The sequence below is a fragment of the Macaca thibetana genome, chromosome 11 (genome assembly GCF_024542745.1).
Source record: "Macaca thibetana thibetana isolate TM-01 chromosome 11, ASM2454274v1, whole genome shotgun sequence".
Lineage (NCBI taxonomy): Eukaryota > Metazoa > Chordata > Mammalia > Primates > Cercopithecidae > Macaca > Macaca thibetana.
The window spans coordinates 51716740-51738899 of NC_065588.1; the positions used below are offsets into that span (position 1 = coordinate 51716740).

Sequence of the window (22160 nt, forward strand, 5' to 3'; positions counted from 1 at the left end):
TGATTTTTGCATATTGCATTTGTATCTTGAAACTTTGCTCACGTTATCAGCTGAAGGAACTTTTGGGAAGAGATTATGGCATTTCCTATGTATGGAATCATACCATTTACAAACAAAGATAGTTTGACTTCCTCTCTTCCTATTTGGATGTCTTTTATTTCTTTCCCTGCCTGATTGCTCTGGCTAGGTCTTCCATTACTATGTGGAATAGAAGTGGTGAAAGAAGGCATCCTTATCTTGTTCCTATTTTCAAGGGAATGCTTCCAGCTTTTGCCCATTTAGCATAATATTGGCTGTTGGTTTTTCATAGAGGGCCGTTGTTATTTTGAAGTACGTGTGTTCTTTGCTTAGTTTGTTGAGGGATTGTAAAGAGAAGTTGATTTTTATCAAAAGCCTTTTCAGCATCTATTGAGATGATAATGTAGTTTTTGTTTTTAGTTCTGCTCATGTGGTGAATCACATTAATTGATTTGTGTATGTCAAACCAATGTTGCATCCCAGGAATAAAGCCTACTTGATCGTGGTGGATTAGTTTTTTGATATGCTGCTGGATCTGGTTTACTAGTATTTTGTTTTGTATTTATCCATCTATGTTGATCAAGGATATTGACCTGAAGTTTTCTTTTTTTTTGTTGTCTCTGGTAGGTTTTGGTATCAGGATGATGCTGGCCTCATAGAATAAGTTAGAGAGGAGTCCTTCCCACTCAATTATTTGGAATAGTTTCAGCAGGAATAGCAACAGCTCTTTCTTACACATTTGGTAAAATTCAACTGTGAATCTGTCTGTTCCTGGGCTTTTTCTGGTTGGTAGTCTTTTTATTACTGATTCGAATTCAGAGCTCATTGTTGTTCTCTTCAGGGATTTAATTTCTTCTGGGTTCAGTCTTTGCAGGTTGTATGTGTCCAGGAATTTATCCAGTTCTTCTAGCTTTTCAAGCTTGCGCACATAGAGATGTTCATAATAGTCTCTGATGGGTTTTTGTATTTCTGTAGGGTAAGTAGTAGTGTCCCTTTTGTCATTTCTGATTCTGTTTCTTTGGATCTTCTCTCTTTTATTCATTACTGTAGCTAGTGGTCTATCTTATTAATTCGTTCAAAGAACCAGCTCCTGGAGTCATTGATCTTTTGTATGGATTTTCATGTCTCAATTTCCTTCAGTTTAGCAATGGGTTTAGTTATGTTTTTTCTGCTAGCGTTGGGATTAGGGTTGGTTTGTTCTTTCTCTAGTTTCTCTATTTGTGATGGTTAGGTTGTTAATTTGAAATCTTTCTAACTTTTTGATGTGGTCATTCAGTGCTATAAACTTCCCTATTAACATTGCTTTGACTGTGTCCCAAAGATTCTGGTATGTTGTATCTTTTTTCTCATTATTTCCACAGAATTTCTTGATTTCTGCCTTAATTTCATTATTTACCCAGAAGTCACTTAGGAGCAGGTTGTTTAATTTCCACATAATTTTATGGTTTTGAGTGATTTTCTTAGTATTTATTTCTATTTCACTGCACTGTGGTCTGAAATCATGGTTGGTATGATTTTTTTTTAATTTATTGAGGATTGTTTTAGACCCAATGTGTGGTCATTTTTGGAGTATGTGCCATCTACAGGTGAGAAGAATGTATATTCTGTTCTTTTGGGATAGTGAGTTCTGTAGATGTTTATCAGATCCATTTGATCAAATGTTGAGTTCAGCTCCTGAATATCTTTGTTAATTTTCTGCCTCATGATTTAATACTATCAGTGGGGTGTTAAAGTCTCCCACCATTATTGGTTGGTTATCTAAGTCTCTTCATGGGTCTCTAACAACTTGCTTTATGAATCTGGGTGCTCCTGTGTTGGGTGTGTATATATTCATGATCGTTATGTTGTCTTGTTGAATTGAGCTCTTTACCATTGTGTAATGCCCTTCTTTTAATTTTTTTATCTTGATTTAAAGTCTGTTTTGTCTGAAATTAGAATAGCATCCTTTGCCTTTTTATGTCTTCCATTTGCTTGTTAGATTTTTCTTCATCCGTTTATTTTGAGTCTATGGGTGTCATTGCATGTGTGATGGGTATCTTGAAGATCGCAAACCATTGGGTTTTAATTGAGGCATTTAGCCCATTTACATTCAAGGATAGTATTGATACATGCAGATTTTATCCCATCATCATGTTGTTAGCTGGTTATTATGCAGCATTGTTTGTGTGGCTGCATTATAGTGTCACTGGTCTAGGTACTTAAGTGTGATACCAGTAATGGTCTTTCTTTTGTAGTTGCCGGTAATGGTCTTTTCCGTAGTTATCACTCCCTTCGGGACTTCTTCCAAGGCAGGTCTGATGTTGATGAATTCCCTCTGCATTTGCTTGTTTGAAAGGGCCTTATTTCTCTTTCACTTATTAAGGTTAGTTTGGCTGGACATGAAATTCTTGTTTGTAAATTCTTTTCTTTAAGGGCTCTGAATATAGGCCTCTAATCTCTTCTGGCTTGTAGAGCTTCTGCTGACAGGTCTGCTGTTAGCCTGATATAATTCCCTCTGTATATTACCTGCCTCTTCCTAGCTGCCTTTAACATTTTTCTCTTATTTTGACCTTGAGGAATCTAATAACTATGTGTCTTGGGGTTATCTTCTTGTGTAGTATATCACAGAGTTTTTCTGCATTTCCTGAATTTGAATGTTGGCCTCTATAGTGACTTTGGGGAAATTTTCATGGATAATATTCTGAAATATGTTTTCCAAGTTGCTAGGTTTCTCTCCCTCTCTTTCACGGATGCCAATGAGTTATAGATTTGGTCTCTTTACATAATCCCATATTTCTCATAGGTTTTGTTTATTCTTCTTTATTGTTTTTCCTTTATTTTGCTCTGACTTAGTTATTTTGGAGAGCCAGCCTTCAAGCTCTGATAGTCTTCACTCAGTTTGTTCAGTTTTCCTGTTAATACTTGCAATTGCATTATGAAATTCTTCTAGTGTGTTTTTCAGTTCTATCAGATAAGTTTGATTCTTTCTTATAATGTCCATTTTGGCTATCACATCTTGTATTGTTTCCTTGTAATCCTTGGATATCTTGGATTGGGTTTCAAGTATCTCCTGTATTTAAAAGATCTTCATTCCTTTCCATAGTCTGAATTTTATTTCTGATATTTCAGCCATTTCATCCTGGTTAAGAACCATTACTGGAAATATTATTATGGTTGTTTGGAGGTAAGATGATACTCTGGCTTTTTGAGTTGCCACAGTTTTTGTGCTGGTTCTTTGTCATTTGTGTGGGCTGAAGTTTCTTCAGTCTTTGAAGTTAGTATCCTTTGGATGGTTTGCTTTGCTTTTTTTACTTTTGATGCCCTTGGGAGTTTGATTATGGTATAAGGTGAACTCGATTGACTGGTTTTGATTCTAGTCTGCTCCTGGGTTGTGGGAAGGTGTGCTCTGTAGTTGAGTTCACACAGAGGCAGGGCCACTGGGCCAGAAACTAGTAGGCACTGCCCAACTGGTTACCGGTGGTAGGATTACCTGTTACCACTCAGCCTCTGATTACTGTCTCTATGCTCACATTCATTTTGTTGGGTGTTCCAGTCAACAGTACTCACTCAGGCAGCACCTGCAGTTGGCATATGTATTAGTCCATTCTCACACTGCTATAAAGACATACCTGAGACTGGGTAATTTATTTTAAAAAAAAAAAAAAAAAGAAGTTTAATTAAGTCACAGTTCCACATGGCTGGGGAAGCCTCAGGACACTTACAATCATAGTGGAAGGTGAGAGAGAAGCATGTCTTACATGGTGGAAAATGAGAGAGTTGCAAACAAGAGCAGGGAAAACTACCTTATAAAACCTTGGTTTTAAACTGATGGTTTTATAAGGTAGAACTCATTTGCTATCATGAGAACAGCATGGGGGAAACCACTCGAATGATCCAATTACCTCCACCTGTTTTCTCCCTTGACATGTGGAGGTTATGGGGACTATGGAGATTATAATTTAAGATGAGATTTGGGTGGGAACACAAGGCCTAACCATATAAAAATACAAGCCATGTCCTTGCCAGTGTGGCCCTAATCTGCTGTCCATATATTTCCCAGGGAAACATGGTGTTGGGCCTGCCTGCAGAGTTTGGGGGAAATGGGACCACTGGGTTGGAAGTTCTAGTGGGTGTGGTCTATCTGGCTAGAAGAGGAAGAGGAGGGTGAAGTTGCCCACCCTGCCACTTGAGTGTTTGCACAGCAACAATAAGCTATGCCCTTCTGCAAATTCAGGCAGAAGTAGGACTGCTGGGCTGGTAGCTCTAGCAGGCATGGTTTGCCTGGTTACCAGTGAGGTGAGTCACGGCTGCCAAAGCTTCTGGCCCAGCCCTAGCATGGGGCTGCTTACCTTGCTATCCAGTGTTTCCCAGGAAAACAGAAAACCGCAACCTCTAGGTGAGTTCACACAGAAGCAGGGCTGCTGGGCTGGAAGCTCTAGTAGATGTTGCCAACCTGCCCACCAGTAGTAGTGGCAGATGGGGTCTCACACCCTGCCATCTGGCTGTTTCCTAGGACAACAAGAAGGTGTGCTCTGTAGTTGAGTTCACACAGAGGCAGGGCCACTGGGCCAGAAACTAGTAGGCACTGTCCACCTGGTTACCGGTGGTAGGATTACCTCACTCAGCCATCCAGCTGTTTTCCCAAGCAATAGGAAGCTGTGCCCTCCAACTGAGTTCACACAGAAGTGGAGCCACTGGCCCAGAAACTCTTGCAAACATTGTCTGCCTAGCTACCACGTAGCCTGGGCAGGTGAAGTCATGTGCTATGGTGTTTGGGTGTTTCCCAGGACAACAGGAGGTTGTGCCCTTCAGCTGAGTTTACACAAACATGGAACTGCTCGGCTGGAAGCTCTAGCAAGCATTGCCTGCCTGGCTACCAGTGGTGGGGGTGGGTAGGATGGCTAGCCCAGTTCAGGCCAAAGCAAGACCACTGGGCTGGAAGCTGGCACCAAGCCCCATCTGACAATGGAAGTCTGGCAATCTTACTGCTCCCAAGTACCACAACTGTGGCTTCTATTGGGCCTATGGTGGGGACGCTGTTCTGCTCTGAGGCCCAAGGCTTGTAGCAGTCCCCTTGGATTCAAGAGCTGCTTTTCCAAAATGTCTGGGTGGCTCTTTGCCTCAATCTAGAAGCATGGTGGGGAGGGTGGCGCAGGGAGGTGGGCAGGGTGATTCTCACATTCTCAGTATTGAATAGGTCTCTATGGAGAGCGTGGGCCCCCCTGAGGGCTCTCTCTCATTCACCCTTTCCCAGGTGAGTGAGCCCAGACAGACTGGTGCCCAGCTTCATTCCTCTGTGTTCTCTGTATAATACCCCTGTGGCCTTGATGTATTCTAACATGTTTTTTCAGACAATCGGCCTGCAGGGTCAGTGTTCAATACAAAGGTATTATGTTTCCTCTCCCTGAGAATGGTACATGAGAGCTGCTTCTACTCCACCTTCTTGGTCCCACTTCCCTGGAAATGGATTGGGAGCTGTTTTAAAGCCTTTGTTTAGTAAATCCAACATCTGGAACACCCTTAGATAGGTTTTCTGTTTATTTATTATGTTCATCTTAATAGATACTTTACTGCTTATCTGTATGCTTTGTGATTATTTTTGTTGTTACAAAACAGGACACTGGAATCTTTTAATGTGGAAACTATGAAAATGAGAGTCTCTTCCACAGGGTTTGCTTTTGTGCTTTTCTTTTTTTCTTTTATAATTCAGCCTGAGGTGAAAATTTAAGGTTTTCTCCGGTCTTTTCTAAATCTTCTCTTTCTAAAACAATGGCACACAGCTTCTTCGCCTACATCTTGGCAATGAGAAGCAGCTAGCAGCAATCAGAAGACAGAATCCCAGTATTCGGAGGACAAACTCCTTAATTCCAATCCTGGATCCAGAAAACCACACCAGTAATGTGGATTTTTATCCCTACAGCTCCACCTTGGAGTGATGAGTGGGTAGCTGCTACTACACTAAAGGCTAAAATCAACCAATATTAGCCACATTTATCAGACAATCTTTCCACTAGAAACTACAAGCAATCAAATAGACTCCAGATTTCCAAAGTAGCCACTTCAGACATTTTCTGCCAGTACAATTCTTGTCTAAATGAAAAGATGAATTCCTGGCACTTCCTATTTCCACCATTGTGATGGATAATTTTGTGTGTCAACTTGACTGGTCCATGGAGTGCCAAGACATCTTGCCAAACATTATTCTGAGTGTGTCTGTGGCAGTGTTTCTTACAGATAAAAAATTAATGAAAAACACCCTCACAGACACACGCAGGGTAAGATCAGCATTTGAATCAGTAGACTAAAGAAAGTAGATTGCCCTTCCTAATGTGATGGGCCTCATTCATCAGTTGAATACCTGAGTTGATTAAAAAGGCTGACCTTCTTGCAAGTAAGAGGGACTCTTACTACGTGGCTTCCTTTGAGCTGGAACATTGCTTGTTTGTTTGTTTTTCTGCCTCAGACTCTTCCAGATGCATTAGTTTTCCTTGTTCTCAGGCCTTTGGACTTGGACTGGAAGTATACCATTAGCTCTCCTGGGTCTCCAGCTCATCAACTGTAGCTCTTAGAACTTTTTAGCAAGAATGTGTGAACACATTTCTTATAATAAATAAATAAATCTATCTATTTTTCTATCTGTCATCTGTCTATCTACCTATCTATCTATCTATCTACTCATCCATCCATCCTATTGGTTCTGTTTCTCTAGAGAGGCCTGACTAATACAACTGTCTTTTCTCTAATGTCTCTACTTTTTTTCTGATAGGTGCAGACACACATATTTATATTGAACACATTAACTCATACTAAGTAATGACTTAGATCCCACGACATTCATGAAGATGGGCTATTTTAGGTTCTTATTAAGGGATTGACAATTGAGGATGATAAAAAACACATATATTTAATATTATGAGGTGACATAATGAGTTTTTACCTATTATTTCAAGTAAATTATTACTTATTTAGATAAGGAAATTACCAATAACTCTCGGAATTTGAGTGTAACATGTGAAGCTTGGCTGACTGTTCTCCATTTACTCACACATTATCACTTATGTGGATGAGGGATTTGTTGTGTTCTTGATATGGACTACAAAAAGATACCAAATGGAATACTAAGGACTTGACTTTTATAGTCCAACATTTTAATCACTGAGCATCAAACAGAAAATTAGATGTACTTATTATAAATGTATATTGAAAAGAAAATAGAAAGAAAGGATTATAATCACAATTTACTCTGGTACAAAGGCAAAAGTGCACATCACAGTAAACTATAGATCTTTTTAAAAGTTTCCACTGCAGCAAGGCCACCACCAAATATAAAACAGTAATTCCAGTGAAACTCACAGCAAACTTACGTCTACTTTACTGTGTAGTAGATTTACCTCTATACCGATTTCTTTCTTTCCCTGTGTACTTTTCCTTATAAATTCTATTGTATTTCCTAACATAATGGCCTTCTTTTGAGTATAGGCTTACCAGTCAAGAAATGTCTTAAACTTGACCATGTCTAACAAACTGAAATCATTCAATATTTTCTTAATAATATGAAAATTATGCAAGTATTTCATGATTTTAAATCAGTGCTGAAGTTCTGAAAAAATAGTACCTTAATGTTTTATACTTATGTGTAAAATTTTTCTAGAATCAAGAAACAGGACATTCATTCTAAATCTTCTAGGAGATACTATGCTCTATTGTAAAATTAAAAACAATGTATTTTGATCAAATATTTAAAATGGACAGTACATCTTTTTTTTTTTTTTTTCTTTTTGAGATAGAGTTTCGCTCTTGTCACCCAGGCTGGAATGCAATGGCATGATCTCAGCTCACTGCAACCTCTGCCTCCTGGGTTCAAGCAATTCTCCTGTCTCAGCCTCCCTATTAGCTGGGACTACAGGCATCCACCACCATACCTGGCTAATTTTTGTATTTTTTAGTAGAGACGGGGTTTCACCGTGTTGGCCAGGCTGGTCCTGAACTCCTGACCTCAGGTAATCCACCTGCCTCGGCCTCCCAAAGTGCTGGAATTACAGGTGTGAGCTGCTGTGCCCGGCCCATCTTTTTTATATGTGTCTATTTGCATAATACAAATAAAAACCATCATACTTATTTCTTAGAAACATATTTAACAATTTTAAAAAATGGAAAACTTACCAAGATATTGATAAATAATAGGGAAGAAGGGAAATACTTATACTACCAGGTATCAAATTGAAGGATAAAAATCACAATAAACATTCTGAGATCAGTAAGACATTATCAAAATAGAATCAATATCCCAGAAATAGGCACATAATCCCTGTTTTGTTCTCTGTTACACTAGGAAGGATTAAAGGTATTAATCTTTTATATTTTGAATTTATATTAAAATAATCATTCTTTATAGATACATGTAATGCAAACAAACAGTTCTCTAGGGAAACATGGAAATATTTATGAACATTTTAAGTGTGCAAAGTTGTGACTCAGTAACTCATTTGAGAAAACTTACAATCAAGAGATAATAGAACAATAATGCCAAGATGCATTTGTGTGTCTATGCATTCTCATATCATTTATAATAAGGGATATATTCAAAGATTGGTATGTTCAGCAAAGAATAATTTTATTCATTATGGCATATCCATACAATGAAACCGTATTTAGTCATTAAAATGGATGTTGTAAATGTTTAAGCTAATATTAAATAGTTAACTATTGCTTAGAGAAAAATGGAAGATTTTCTATTTAGGTATGAATGCTTAAAAATATATTACTAAGTGTCAAAGACAGGTGATATCGTTTGGCTGTGTCCTCACCCAAATCTCATCTTGAATTGTAGTTCCCATAATCCCCGTGGGTCATGGGAGGGACCTGGTGGGAGGTAATTGAATCATGGAGGCAGGTTTTTCCCATGCCCATGATAGTGAATGCATCTCATCAGATCTGATGATTTTATAAAGGGCAGTTCCCCTGCACACACTCTCTTGCCTGCCACCATGTAAGATATCCTTTGCTCCTCCTTCACCTTCTGCCATGATTCTGAGGCCTCCCCCGCCATGTGGAACTGTGAGTCTGTTAAACCTCTTTTTCCTTATAAATTATGCAGTCTCAGGTATTTCTTCATAGCAGTATGAAAATGGACTGATAACAGCAGGTGTCCACAATTAAAATGTATGTGGAGTAGTATACATCAAATTGGTAACAGTGGTTAGCTCTGCACATAAACATTTGAATATATGTTAACATCACATGAAGGCATCTTCTTCAAATAAAAAGATTCATGTTGTGATTTTTTTCTTAAATTATATTTGTCTCTACAGTTGTGATAAAGTCTTTAATAAGTCAATGACTGAGTTTTTATTACTGAAGTACCATTACTGTTTATGCAAATGTAATTTAAATATCCTGGTTTCCACTTCTATAACATATTCAACAAGAAGATACTGTTTTTCAAGCCAGGAACAATGGTGCACACCTGCAGCTCCAGCTACTCAGGAGCTTGAGGCAGGAAGTTCATTTGAGGTCAGGAGTTCAAGGCTGCAATCCTGCCTATGAATAGCCACTGTACTTCAGCTTGGGCAACATAGTGAGACCTCCTCTCTTAAAAAACATGTAACTATTTCTTTTAAAAAAGAAGAAGTTACTATTTTTAATCGTATTTTTAGCACTGTATTGAATTACTGCATTGAGAAGGATCTCAATTTATTGTGCTCATATGTAAAAATATATTTTGCATAAAGTATTAAAAGAATTTGTTGTGTTATATATATGTGGAAAATAATACAGAAATGTATAGATGAAATTTGAGTTGCTTCTAATTTTAGATAAATACTAGTTAGTCAGCTCAATTGATGAAAGGAGTTACACTCCCTGTGTAAGTTTCACCAGTGAGAGTGTATATTATTCTTCAGTGATTTCAACATTGTTTCAAAGATTATTATACCAGATACTTTTTCTTTCATAGACCCCTGGCTTATTTTGCTTGTCATATTTTAAATTGCTTTTTCCCGTCATATTTTAAATCGCTTTTTCCCGTAGCCTTAAGGATGATACATGACAATGAACATTGCATGTTGTTGGTTTATTTTTGCTAGACCTCACTCCTCCCCAGACACACGGCTGACATCCTGCTTGATAATTTTCTCAGTCTTCTCCTGGGACACAGGTCCCAAAATCAACCAATTAAAATCTGATTGCTGGAGTCGATCTTGTACATGGATTCACTAGGGCCCTATTATTGTTTATCCCAAATGTCATTAAGCATTTGTCTGCCTTAAAGCATATTTCTGAAATTATGTAAAGGAGACATATTAAAGGTATTGTTTACTTTTTTCCTAGGGAAAATTAATAGAAATGGCCCTCTGTGAAGTAGCAGAATAGCCTATCATAAATAATTCTGTAAGTTTTTTCATTTATGTCAGCAAAACTTTTAAGGATTTATTGTTAAAATGGTTGGTGGAATATTTCAGGCTTCCAGATTTTGGACAATGTTGGGTGGAAACATGAGGAGACTATTTTACTGAATGTTTTAAGATGAAACACGAAGATCTTTTTGAAGAAATCTGTAACTTTGTAGGAGGAGAGAAAAAAACAGCTATTTCTTCATGTAAAATTGACCCACTACATGACTTTTGATTTAAGAGAATTGAGCACATTATTTTGTGTTCAGTATTTAACTCTCACCATCCAAATTTTCATAATACGTAAGTATTCTGAATTTATTTTTTGTGATTTAGCTTCCATTCATTCTATTCTGTAGCATTGATTAATCTCCTAAGATATATTTATTTCCCTTTCTGTCTCTTATGTATATGCATATTTAATAGTTCAATAAATTAATGGAGATATAAAAATCTTTTAAATGGTAATTTCTAGCAATTAAATAGGTGGAACACAGCATGATTTTCTTAATATTTATACATTTACACTTAGAAAGAGCTGGTGCATATTACAGATGCGGGTGTCCAAGACAGTTAGTAGACAACATATGTGAAGTATTTGTGCATTTTATATCTGATTTACATATATGAAGTAGTTGTGTACTTCATTAAAATATTTTCTGAACATGGTCTTGGGTGCCTGACTACATTTAAAACATTTTACTAGAAATTTTGAAACATTCAGCTGAAAAACACTACATTAATTGGATTTTAATGAAAAGGCTTAAAGAGAGTATAAAATCAAGTATAAAGATAGGGGTTTCGGAGGCTCCTGTATTACCTGAAAATAGGATGTGTGATGGATTGAAAAAAATATTGGATACTATCTATATAAAGCCATTGTTTAAATGTTCAAAACACTTTAGGATGACTTACTCACTGAATTATTATTTTGTTTTACAAGTAAAGGAGTAAAAGATAAATTAACAGAGGTAGTAATGTCTACATCCTAAAAAAGATATTTAGAATTTTCACCAAAAAATTGGGTTGATCACTGATTTACATCATCAGTCAGAATTTTTATTCCTATAAAAGATACAGTAAGCAAAGCATAATGCCCCCGACATTTTAGCTAAATAGTAAAGCATTAGAAAAGTTTATGTTTTATTAATAAATTTCCCCAAAATAAATGTAAACTATGGAGACAGAATAAACATGTAGCAGAGACTGATATTAAATACGGAAGATATATCTTTAAAAGCAGAATTATGGAAAATGAGAACTATAAATGTGTATACATACACTATTTTATAAGTCCCACGTGCTTCTAGTCACAATTCAATAGTATTTGAAAAGAAAAATGTGCAAATATTTATACTTGTCTTTGGACTCATTGTTTTGTTGTTTTTGATGTTGATTTTATCAGTAATCTCTGACAGGAATCAATCATCAGAAATGAAAAATAGAACATCAGTGACAGATTTCATCCTCCTGGGTCTGACAGATCATCCACAACTACAGGTTGTGATTTTCTCCTCTCTATTTCTTACATATGTACTGAGTGTTACTGGAAATCTAACTATCATCTCCCTTACCCTGCTGGATTCCCATCTGAAGACTCCCATGTATTTCTTCCTCAGGAATTTCTCCTTCTTGGAAATTTCATTTACTTCTGTCTGTAATCCTAGATTTCTGATCAGCATTCTAACAGGGGACAAATCCATATCTTATAATGCTTGTGCAGCTCAGCTATTTTTCTTTATCTTTCTTGGTTCAACGGAGTTTTTCCTCCTAGCCTCTATGTCCTATGATCGCTTTGTGGCTATATGTAAGCCTCTGCATTATACAACCATCATGAGTGACAGGATCTGTTATCAGCTTATAATCAGCTCTTGGCTGGCTGGTTTCTTGGTAATTTTTCCACCGCTGGCCATGGGCTTACAGCTGGATTTCTGTGACTCCAATATCATTGACCACTTTACCTGTGACTCTGCTCCTTTGCTGCAAATCTCTTGCACAGACACAAGTACTCTAGAGCTCATGAGCTTTATTTTAGCTCTGTTTACTCTTATATCCACTTTGATATTAGTAGTTTTGTCCTATACTTACATCATCAGAACTATTCTGAGAATCCCCTCAGTACAGCAAAGAAAAAAAGCCTTTTCAACCTGCTCCTCACATATGATTGTTGTCTCTATCTCTTATGGAAGCTGCATCTTCATGTATGTGAAAACATCAGCAAAGGAAGGAGTTGCTTTGACAAAAGGAGTAGCTATACTCAATACCTCTGTCGCTCCTATGCTGAATCCATTTATTTACACTCTAAGAAACCAGCAGGTGAAACAAGCATTTAAGGATGTTCTGAGGAAGATTTTCCACAAAAAAGCATTGATTTGAATGCAATTTATTAATGAAATACACACATATTTTTTACCAAAGAACGAATAAAGATTTCAGTTTTAGTTCCTTTCTATCTTTTTATTTGTATATCTTTTCAGAAACACAACTGTTTCTACTATTTTATTTAATGTTAAATTAAATACTAATGTATTTAATGTTCTTACAAGTCCTTATATGAATTTATATAGAAAAGTCATTATTAAATGATCTGATGCACATTCCTATGGTACAACTCAAAGAAGGAACTAAAGCCATTTCCTATATTAATCTATATACTTAAAATTATACAATTGTAATTATATTTATCACTGCCAAGCTTATTTCAACAGAATATGATAATGTATCATCTATGTTAAGTCACATAGGTGAATATATGAATGTACATGCACATGTATGTAGTCAGATATACATGTGTGTTTGTTTCTGTGTCAATGTTTGTGTATATATGTGTATAAATTCATATATTCATATATTCATATATTTGCATATATGAATATACATACATGTACACATTGCATGTTCATAATTCACATATATGAATATGCACACATATATACATATATTCTAAAGATATTATATTTGTGTATAATATCTTTATATATTATAAATAGTACATATTTATAATATACTATATATGTGTGTACATTCATATATGTGACTATATGAAGAGTGACTAATATATTCACTCTTTCAGTTTTTTTTTCTTTAAAATGAAACTTAAATGAAACTTATGGGATATAGTAATAACTGGTATATGAACAAACTCTAAGAATTTAATAATTTAAATAGGGGAATTAATTTTTATCGTGATAATATTGAACTTATGGTTAACTTATATCCTATATAAAATACAAAAAATAAATTACATGTTTGTCATTATGACAGCAAATTATGAATTAGAATAACCTTTATTAGTTTTTCTTTTGTTTTTAGATCAATTTATTGTGAATGCTTAAATAACAAAATCAATTAATATAACAAACTGTGTCATTAAGGATAATTTCCTGAGTGTAGAAATTTTCTAATTATAGTTATTACTTAAGAAAAGGGTGATAGCATTTAGCCACATTTCTATAAAACATTTCTACAGAGAACTAGCAACATCTGGCTTGGGAATAATGCTCTCTGAGGATTTTTATCCAAGATTGTTATTTACAACTCAATAACCATGCAATATAGTAGCTTATGGTATTGTTTTCTGTCCTTTATCAGTTGTTTCAGACTAGTTTTGATACAATTTGCCCACTGTATTATGTGTGATTATATTAGTTGCCAAATAAATATCAAAATAAAACATGTTTCAGCAAAAAAAAAAAAAAAAAAAAAAAAAAAAAAAAAGATTTATTGGATTGATAATCTTAGGAAGACTTAAAAGTTCTGAATTATTCTGTTTAGCTCAGGAGTCAGAAAAAAGGATTCACATGTGCCATGACACCATCTTGCTCAATCTCACCTTTGTATGCCTCTGTGTCTTCCTGTTTTTATATGTCATATCTTTATTGTTTATGTTTATTTTCTTCTTCCTTACTACAGATACTCTTTTGTCACATTATAAATAGACTTTGCACTCTCCCATTTATTCTTTTCAATTCATGAAACAATGAAAACAGACTCCCTAGGACCAACTCCAACAGAAGTGTCAGTTGAAGAGAGTTGATTGACCCATCTTTGAGTAGGTGTTAGTCATCGACATTTCTTTGATCCAAGAGGATCAGTTATATGATTCTCAGCCATAGTGTGTTGGTTAGTGTATGCATGGTAGAGTTAGGCTGTTTGGGTTTGTAAGTCTGACTCTGTGGTTTGCAAGCTTGAGACTGCTGGCCATCCTTAAAGTGCTTAGTAATGTTAATTATATTATTATTGTCATTGTTATTGTAGTTACTGTTATTTACATGGCCTACCTGGGTCACATTGTTCTTTGAGAGGTGGAGTTGGGGGCTGGTAGTTATTCTTGCTTGAAAGTAAGGGAAAAATAATTCTTGAGTAAACAAAATGCCATTCAAACCTAAATCAGCCAAATCTATTTGGTCAATTTGGCTGTGTCGAAAGCATGGCTACCTGTAGATACAGATACTTACAAGGTAAGGGGCAAATGATAATGCATTCAAAACTCTTCAAAAACTGGCATCCCCTGAGTAAATTTATGATAGTAAAGGATTGACCTTATGCCTTGTCCAAGTGTCATATTTTATCTTGGATTCCTACCAATTACAGTCAAAAGAGAGTTAAATATAGAAAGCATAATGTTCATTTCCATTATGCTTTATGTGTAACTAAACATTATAACCTAAAAATGGTTACTAGTGGCTGGAGTTTTCATGTTCCCTATGTAGAAAGCCACATTCTTGGCATCTGCATACTAGAGCAGCTAAGATTCTTTGGACAGTAAGATGATGTAGGAAATAATTATCATCGTTCATTTTTCATTGTGTTTGCTTGCTTTTTTTAACTAGATGTGAAAATACATGACAAATCATTCCTCTCCACGAAAGCACCTGTGATGTCCACACAACCCAAACCAAATGTTTTTCTTACTGGATTGCACTTTAATACTGCTAAATTCTGATTTGGAGGATTTATTTTGTATTAACGAAGTAGCTAACTCTCCTTAACTGATGTGCAGCAAGTTTAACCTCTCAGTTACTTGGCTTTATTAACTGTCAAATTGGGTTAACACTCCATCACTCACAGAATTTTTAAAATTCGTTGAGAGTAAATTAAGTCATTTAAACTGTTTGTTTCAGGAACTTGATAGATATTTGTTATTATTTTACTATATAATCTCCCTTTTTTCATGCATTCTTCAACCCTGGATTTAAAAAAACTGCACATTTCTACTCATTTTGTTTACGACATTCTTTCCCCAGTTTACCCATTGCGTATTTGTCTTCTGTAACTAAGCCATTGACAGTATGTTTATTGTCATTCTGTGTACGCCCTGCCTTTTAAAATTGTGTCTCAGAGTTTAATACTATATTCTGAGACAATGGCTTTTAAATTTAAGTCTAACCTACTTTTATCATATGCCCAAGGCCTAACTATCTGATTTTCTAATTTTCATCATGAAGAAGTGGCTTGGATAGTGGATATCATAACCAAAGTCTTTTTTTTTCTTCTGGATCTTAACCCCAAAATAACCTCAAATAAGCCTACTCTCTAAAACAACAATAACAACAAAACTCCATCCTTGCTAAACAATATCACATAAAATGACATTATCTTAGTCATAATATCATTTATGGAGATTGCCCTACAAGCTGTCCCTTCTATATAGCATATCTAGAACTGCCAATGCAAATATTCCATGGACTTTTATTTTATTTTATTCTTTTTTTTGTTTGTATAAGTTTATAGGGCATAAGTGTAATTTTGTTACGTGTGTAGATTGTGTAATGGTGAAGTCAGGGCTCTTAGGGTATCACTCAAATAATATACATTGTACCCACTAAGTAACTTCTCATCATCTACCCCTCCCACCTCCTCAGCCTTCCAAGTCACCATTGTCTATTATTCTACACTCTACATGCATGTTTGCACATTATTTGGTTCCTACCTATAAGTGAGAACATGCAGTACTTGTCTTTCTCTCTCTGACTTGTTTCACTTAAGTAATGGCCTCCAGTTCCATCTATCTTGTTTAATTTTATTTTTTTATTTTTTTTATCATATTTTAAGTTCTAGGGTGCATGTGCACACCATGCAGGTTTCTTACATATGTATACTTGTGCCATGTTGGTGTGCTGCACCCATCAACTTGTCAGCACCCATCAACTCGTCATTTACAACAGGTATAACTCCCAATGCCATCCCTCTCCCTTCTCCCCTCCCCATAATAGGCCCCGGTGTGTGATGTTCCCCTTCCCGAGTCCAAGTGATCTCATTGTTCAGTTCCCACCTATGAGTGAGAACATGCAGTGTTTGGTTTTCTGTTCTTGTGATAGTTTGCTGAGAATGATGGTTTCCAGCTGCATCCATGTCCCTACAAAGGACACAAACTCATCCTTTTTTATGGCTGCATAGTATTCCATGGTGTATATGTGCCACATTTGCTTAATCCAGTCTGTCACTGATGGACATTTGGGTTGATTCCAAGTCTTTGCTATTGTGAATAGTGCCGCAATAAACATACGTGTGCATGTGTCTTTATAGCAGCATGATTTATAATCCTTTGGGTATATCCCCAGTAATGGGATGGCTGGGTCATATGGTACATCTAGTTCTAGATCCTTGAGGAATCGCCATACTGTTTTCCATAATATGTGCCACATTTTCTTAATTCAGTCTGTCACTGATGGACATTTGGGTTGATTCCAAGTCTTTGCTATTGTGAATAGTGCCACAATAAACATACGTGTGCATGTGTCTTTATAGCAGCATGATTTATAATCCTTTGGGTATATACCCAGTAATGGGATGGCTGGGTCATATGGTATTTCTAGTTCTAGATCCTGGAGGAATCGCCATACTGTTTTCCACAATGGTTGAACCAGTTTACAATCCCACCAACAGTGTAAAAGTGTTCCTATTTCTCCACATCCTCTCCAGCACCAGTTGTTTCCTGACTTTTTAATGATCACCATTCTAACTGGTATGAGATGGTATCTCATTGTGGTTTTGTTTAATTTTATACCTCTGCTTTTGTGAATAGCACTGCGATGAGCATATGAGTACAGGCAGGTATCTTTTTTATTTAATTATTTATTTAAATAATTTCTTTAATGACATTTAAATAATTAATGATTTAAGTGATTAATGTTTTTAATGATTTATTTGAATTATTAATGATTTATTTTCCTTCTTTCCATTTCAATGAGTTCTTTTCTTTCTTTCCTCTTCACTAGTAGGGTATTGCTGGGTCAAAGGGTAGTTCTATTTTTGTTCTTTGAGAGATCTTAATAGGATTTTCCATAGAGGCTGTACTAATTTACATTCCCATCAGTCTTTGTAAGAGTTCTCTTTTCTCTACATCCTTGCCAGCACATGTTATTTTTTATCATCTTAGTAATAGCCATTCTCACTGGTATAAGATGATATCTCATTGCAGTTTTAATTTGCATTTCTCTGATGATTAGTAATGTTAAGCATTTTTTCACATACCTGTTGGCCATTCATATGGCTTCTTTTGAAAAATACCTATTCATGTCCTTTTCCACTTTTAATGGAATTACATGTATTGTTGTTGTTATCATTGAGTTGTTTTGAGTTCCTTATAAAATCTGGATATTTGTCCTTTGTCAGACGCATAGTTTGCAAATATTTTCTCCCATTCTGCAGGTTGTCTTTTCGCTCTGTTGATTATCTCTTTGCTGTGCAGAATTTTTTAGGGGGTTGAATTAAGTTCCATTTGTCTATTTTTGTTTTTTTGCCTGTGCCCCAGCTACATTTCTCTGTGGATATCTGACTGCTCATAAAAATCAAGTATCAAAAACTGAAAGATTTGTCTTTTTCCTCCAGTCAAACTTGCTTTCCTTCTGATCATTTATTTGTGGAGTTACCTAATTTGCCAAACCATAAGCCCAGGGTTCATCTCTTACTACTTCTTTTCCTTTTCTTACTTCAAATTTTCATTAAAGTTCATTTATTCTACCTTCACATGTTTCTCACGTCATCTTATTGATCTCTGCACCAATGAGATTATGTTATAAAGACAGCAAATAGCCATGAGCATTGATCTTACCCCAAGGTCTTACCCAAGTTCAATGATCATGGGTATCTTCAGCAATGAGGCTCACAATTCTCAGGGTGCCCAGAAGCCACTGGGCAAATCGCATATTGAGTCACTGTTGACTCTTACTTGCTGCCAGAAACTGCTGCCAAATAACACTGGCTTCTCCTTTTTTTGATAGTCCAAATTCAATGAGAGTATTTCTAAGGTGGAAACTTACCTGCTGGAAAGGCAGAATCTTCAAACATTTTCTAGAAACATTCATTTCTAATAAATGAAATTAGCAATTTTGTAAGACAGAAAGTTAATTTATAAAACTAAATGTGTATATTTATAGTAGCAATAAGTAGTTGAAACCCAAAATAAACAGTACCATTTACTGTCCTCAAAAATGAAATACTTAGGTATAAATCTAAGAAAATTTGTGTGGAATGCATGGGCTTAAAAACACAACCATTGATGAACAAAATCATATGGCCTTTGAAAAATGAAGAGATATACTATGTTTCTGAATAGAAGACTATTTTAATATGCCAATTGTTCCTATCTTAATCTATAGATTCTTGTGATCCCAACCAAAATCTTAGTATATTTATAGTTATTAAATCTTAAACCTAAATTTGATGTCTAAAGGCAACAGAAATATGTTAGTCAAAACAATTTTGAAAAAGAATAAAATATGAGTACTCACAATACTTCATTTCAAAATCTGCTATAAAGCTGCAATAACCAAGATAGTGCAGTACTAGTAAAAAAAAAAAAAAGGCATATATCAATTTAAAAAGAATAGACATACATGAAGTAATGTCTAACAAACATACAAAGGCAATTTAACCAGGAAGGATTTTTTAATGAATAGTTCTATAACAATTGTATCTCCATATGTAAAGAAATAAATCTCAACATTTACCCCATGCCTTATGTAAAATGTGACTCCTAAGTAAAATAGAGAGCCAAAGGTAAAATGTAAAACTGTAATACCCTAGAAGAAAACATAGGAAACAATCTGAATGACCTTGGTTTTTCAAGAAGATTTTGTGCTTGACCAAAGTCATAATCCACAAGAAAGTCTGGTAAGTTGAAATTCGTTTTATTCATTGTTTTAAAGTTCTTAAAACAACACTGTTAAGAATGAAATGATTAAAGACTGGGAGTAAATGTTTTCAAATCACACTCCCGAGAGCACACTTGTCTCTAGAATGTGTAAAGAACACTCTACCCTTAGAATAAAAAAAGAGCAACACAATAAAACCTGTGCATAATATTTGCATAGAAATTTCATCATAGAGGATTTATAGATTGCAAATATGTATATGAAAAGATGCTCTACATCATGAATTATTAGTGAAACGCAAATAAAACCTGCATATCTATTTGAATATTCACAACAAAATTACTGGCAATATCAAATGTTTACAAAGATATAGAGCTACTGGGAGTCTCATACTTTTCTAGTGAGAATACAAAACGGTACAACCACTTGGGAAGCCATTTGGGAAACTCACAGAAAGTTAAATTTACACATATCATATGAACTAGCAATTCTACTCCCATCCAAAAGAAATGAAAACTTATGTTAATTCTCAGGAGTCTGGCTCTTGATCTTGATGCTGTACAAAAAACAATGTGTGATTTATTGGCCTCTACTATAGGAAATTACAAAGGCTTTCCCTAGCAGGGTTCACAGGAGCAAGCTGCCCTTCCCATATCAGATGGTACACTGTTCATGCATCATAGTCTCTGAAGGAAATGATAGTAAAGGACTCAGATCATCCAGGCCAAATATGCTGTTACATTTATCTTTAATTCTAGCCCAGGTGCCTCCACTTGCAGGCCTCCTTCTTGGGAAAACTTGAAGACACTTTTCTCCACTCGGATCCAGTACTCAGCACTTTTACATTCCTAGCCCTGACACTCTCTCCTTCCCATGGCCCCTTGCCTCCATACAACTGCAAGAGATTTTTGTTGGGTGATCCCATGGTAGTAAGGGGACCCCCATGTCTGTGTTATTCTACCTGACACTCAATGCTGTGTCCTTTCATGGTAGAAAATGGAACAGGCAGGAGTCCACACTTCCTCTGATTTTAGCCTTTCCTATACTAATGCAGTAATTGATTTCAAACTTGACTGTTACTTTCCATTTAGGCTGGTTGCTTTCACCAACCACTCCAATATCCAGCAGCTCAACTCTCTCTCCAGCTCAGCAGGGCTCTTGATACCCTCAGAAACATGTATGTGAATTTTTAAGGCAGCTTTATTTATAATCAGCAAAATTGAAACAATATATATGTTCTTCAACTGAGGAATGGATAAACAAACTGTGGTACATACATATATTGACATATTACTCAGCAACAACAACAACAAATGATTCATTCAACAATAATGAATTGGAAAACAGAGTTTGAGCAGATTTATTTTTTACAACAATAACTGTAAGCAATGTAGTTTGTAGACTTGTAACATGGGTTAAGAATTATGAAACTAATTGTTGTACAAGATTTAAATAAATATTTAGATATATTGTCATAATAGAAGTCAGTATTTCTATGTTGAAGAAAGAAGTTACAATTAAAGAAAGATAATAATTACAATAAATTCTGTGATTGTAGTCAGAGGTATCATGATGGACTCTTGATTTGTTTCACCTGTTTTAATTTATAATCCGTAAATATGGGAACAAATATAGATGTGTCTTTACGCATGAATTAGTACACAATCATGTGCTACACAACGATGATACAGTCAGCAATGGACCACATATATGACAGCGGTCCCATACAATTTTAATGGAACAGAAAAATTCCTATCACCTGTTGACATCATAACTGTCATAATGTCATAGCACAACACATTACTCGTTTGTTTGTGGTGTTGCTGGTGTAAACAAACCTATTTTGCTGCCAGTCTTATAAAAGTGTAGCACATATGATTATCTATAGTACATAGTATTTTAAAATAATAATAATCGGCTATGTCACTGGTTTATGCATTTACTATATTATAATTTTATTGTTATTTTAGAATATACTCTTTCTATTTATTAAAAAAAGTTAATTACAAAGCAGCCTCAGGCAGATCCTTCAGAAGGTATTTCAGAAGAAGGCATTGTTACCCTAAGAGACGACAACTCCTAGGCATGTTTTTGCTCCTGAAAACCTCCCACTGGGACAAGATACGGAGCTGGAAAACAGTGAAACTGATCATTCTGACCCTGTGTACACCCAGGCTAAGGTGTGTGTTTGTGTCTGAGTTTTTAACAAAAAAACTTAAAAAGTAAAAAAAAGATAAAAATTTTTAAAATAGAAAAAAGCTCATAGAATCATGATATAAAGACAATATTTTTGTACATCTATACATTGTGTATGTGTTTTAAGCTAAGTGTTATTACAAGAGAGTCAAAAAGTTTTAAAAAATTAAAAAGTTATATGGTTAAAAAGTTACAGTAAGTTAAGCTTAATTGATTATTGAGGAACGAAAAAAAGTAAAATAAATGTGCTGTGCCCTAAGTGGAGGCATTTATAAAGTCTACAGTAGTGTACAGTAAAGTCCTAGGCCTTCACATTCACTCACCACCCACTCACTGACTCACTCAGGATGACTTCCAATCCTGCAAGCTCCATTCATGGTAAATGCCCTATACAGGTGTACCATATTTATCTTTTATACCGTATTTTCACGATACTTTTTCTGTGTTTAGATACACAAACACCACTGTGTTATAATTA

At 35.5% G+C, this 22160-nt stretch overlaps 3 protein-coding genes across 37 annotated transcripts in view; all 3 read left to right on the forward strand.

Moving 5' to 3' along the window:
• The window catches only part of BLOC1S1 (biogenesis of lysosomal organelles complex 1 subunit 1), a 1086347-nt gene that overhangs the window by 798084 nt on the left and 266103 nt on the right, over positions 1–22160 (forward strand). Inside the window, exon 1 of one of the 34 annotated variants that reach the window (XM_050749001.1) lies at positions 14702–14705. The exons of the other annotated variants lie outside the window; for them this stretch is intronic. The gene's annotated coding sequence lies outside the window, so the exon portion shown is untranslated. Of the gene's footprint in view, positions 1–14701; positions 14706–22160 lie in introns of those variants that run through there. 34 annotated transcript variants of the gene reach the window in all.
• TMT1B (thiol methyltransferase 1B) overlaps positions 1–22160 on the forward strand; it is a 686675-nt gene that overhangs the window by 431349 nt on the left and 233166 nt on the right. The gene's annotated exons all lie outside the window — the stretch shown is intronic.
• Positions 11823–12764, forward strand: LOC126931609 (olfactory receptor 6C76). The gene has a single exon (XM_050750001.1). The coding sequence runs from the start codon at positions 11823–11825 to the stop codon at positions 12762–12764; it is 942 nt and encodes a 313-aa protein (XP_050605958.1).

Bases quoted from the DNA above. Each gene is read 5' to 3' on its own strand.
- LOC126931609 (XM_050750001.1), top strand. From the start codon at position 11,823: ATGAAAAATAGAACATCAGTGACAGATTTCATCCTCCTGGGTCTGACA.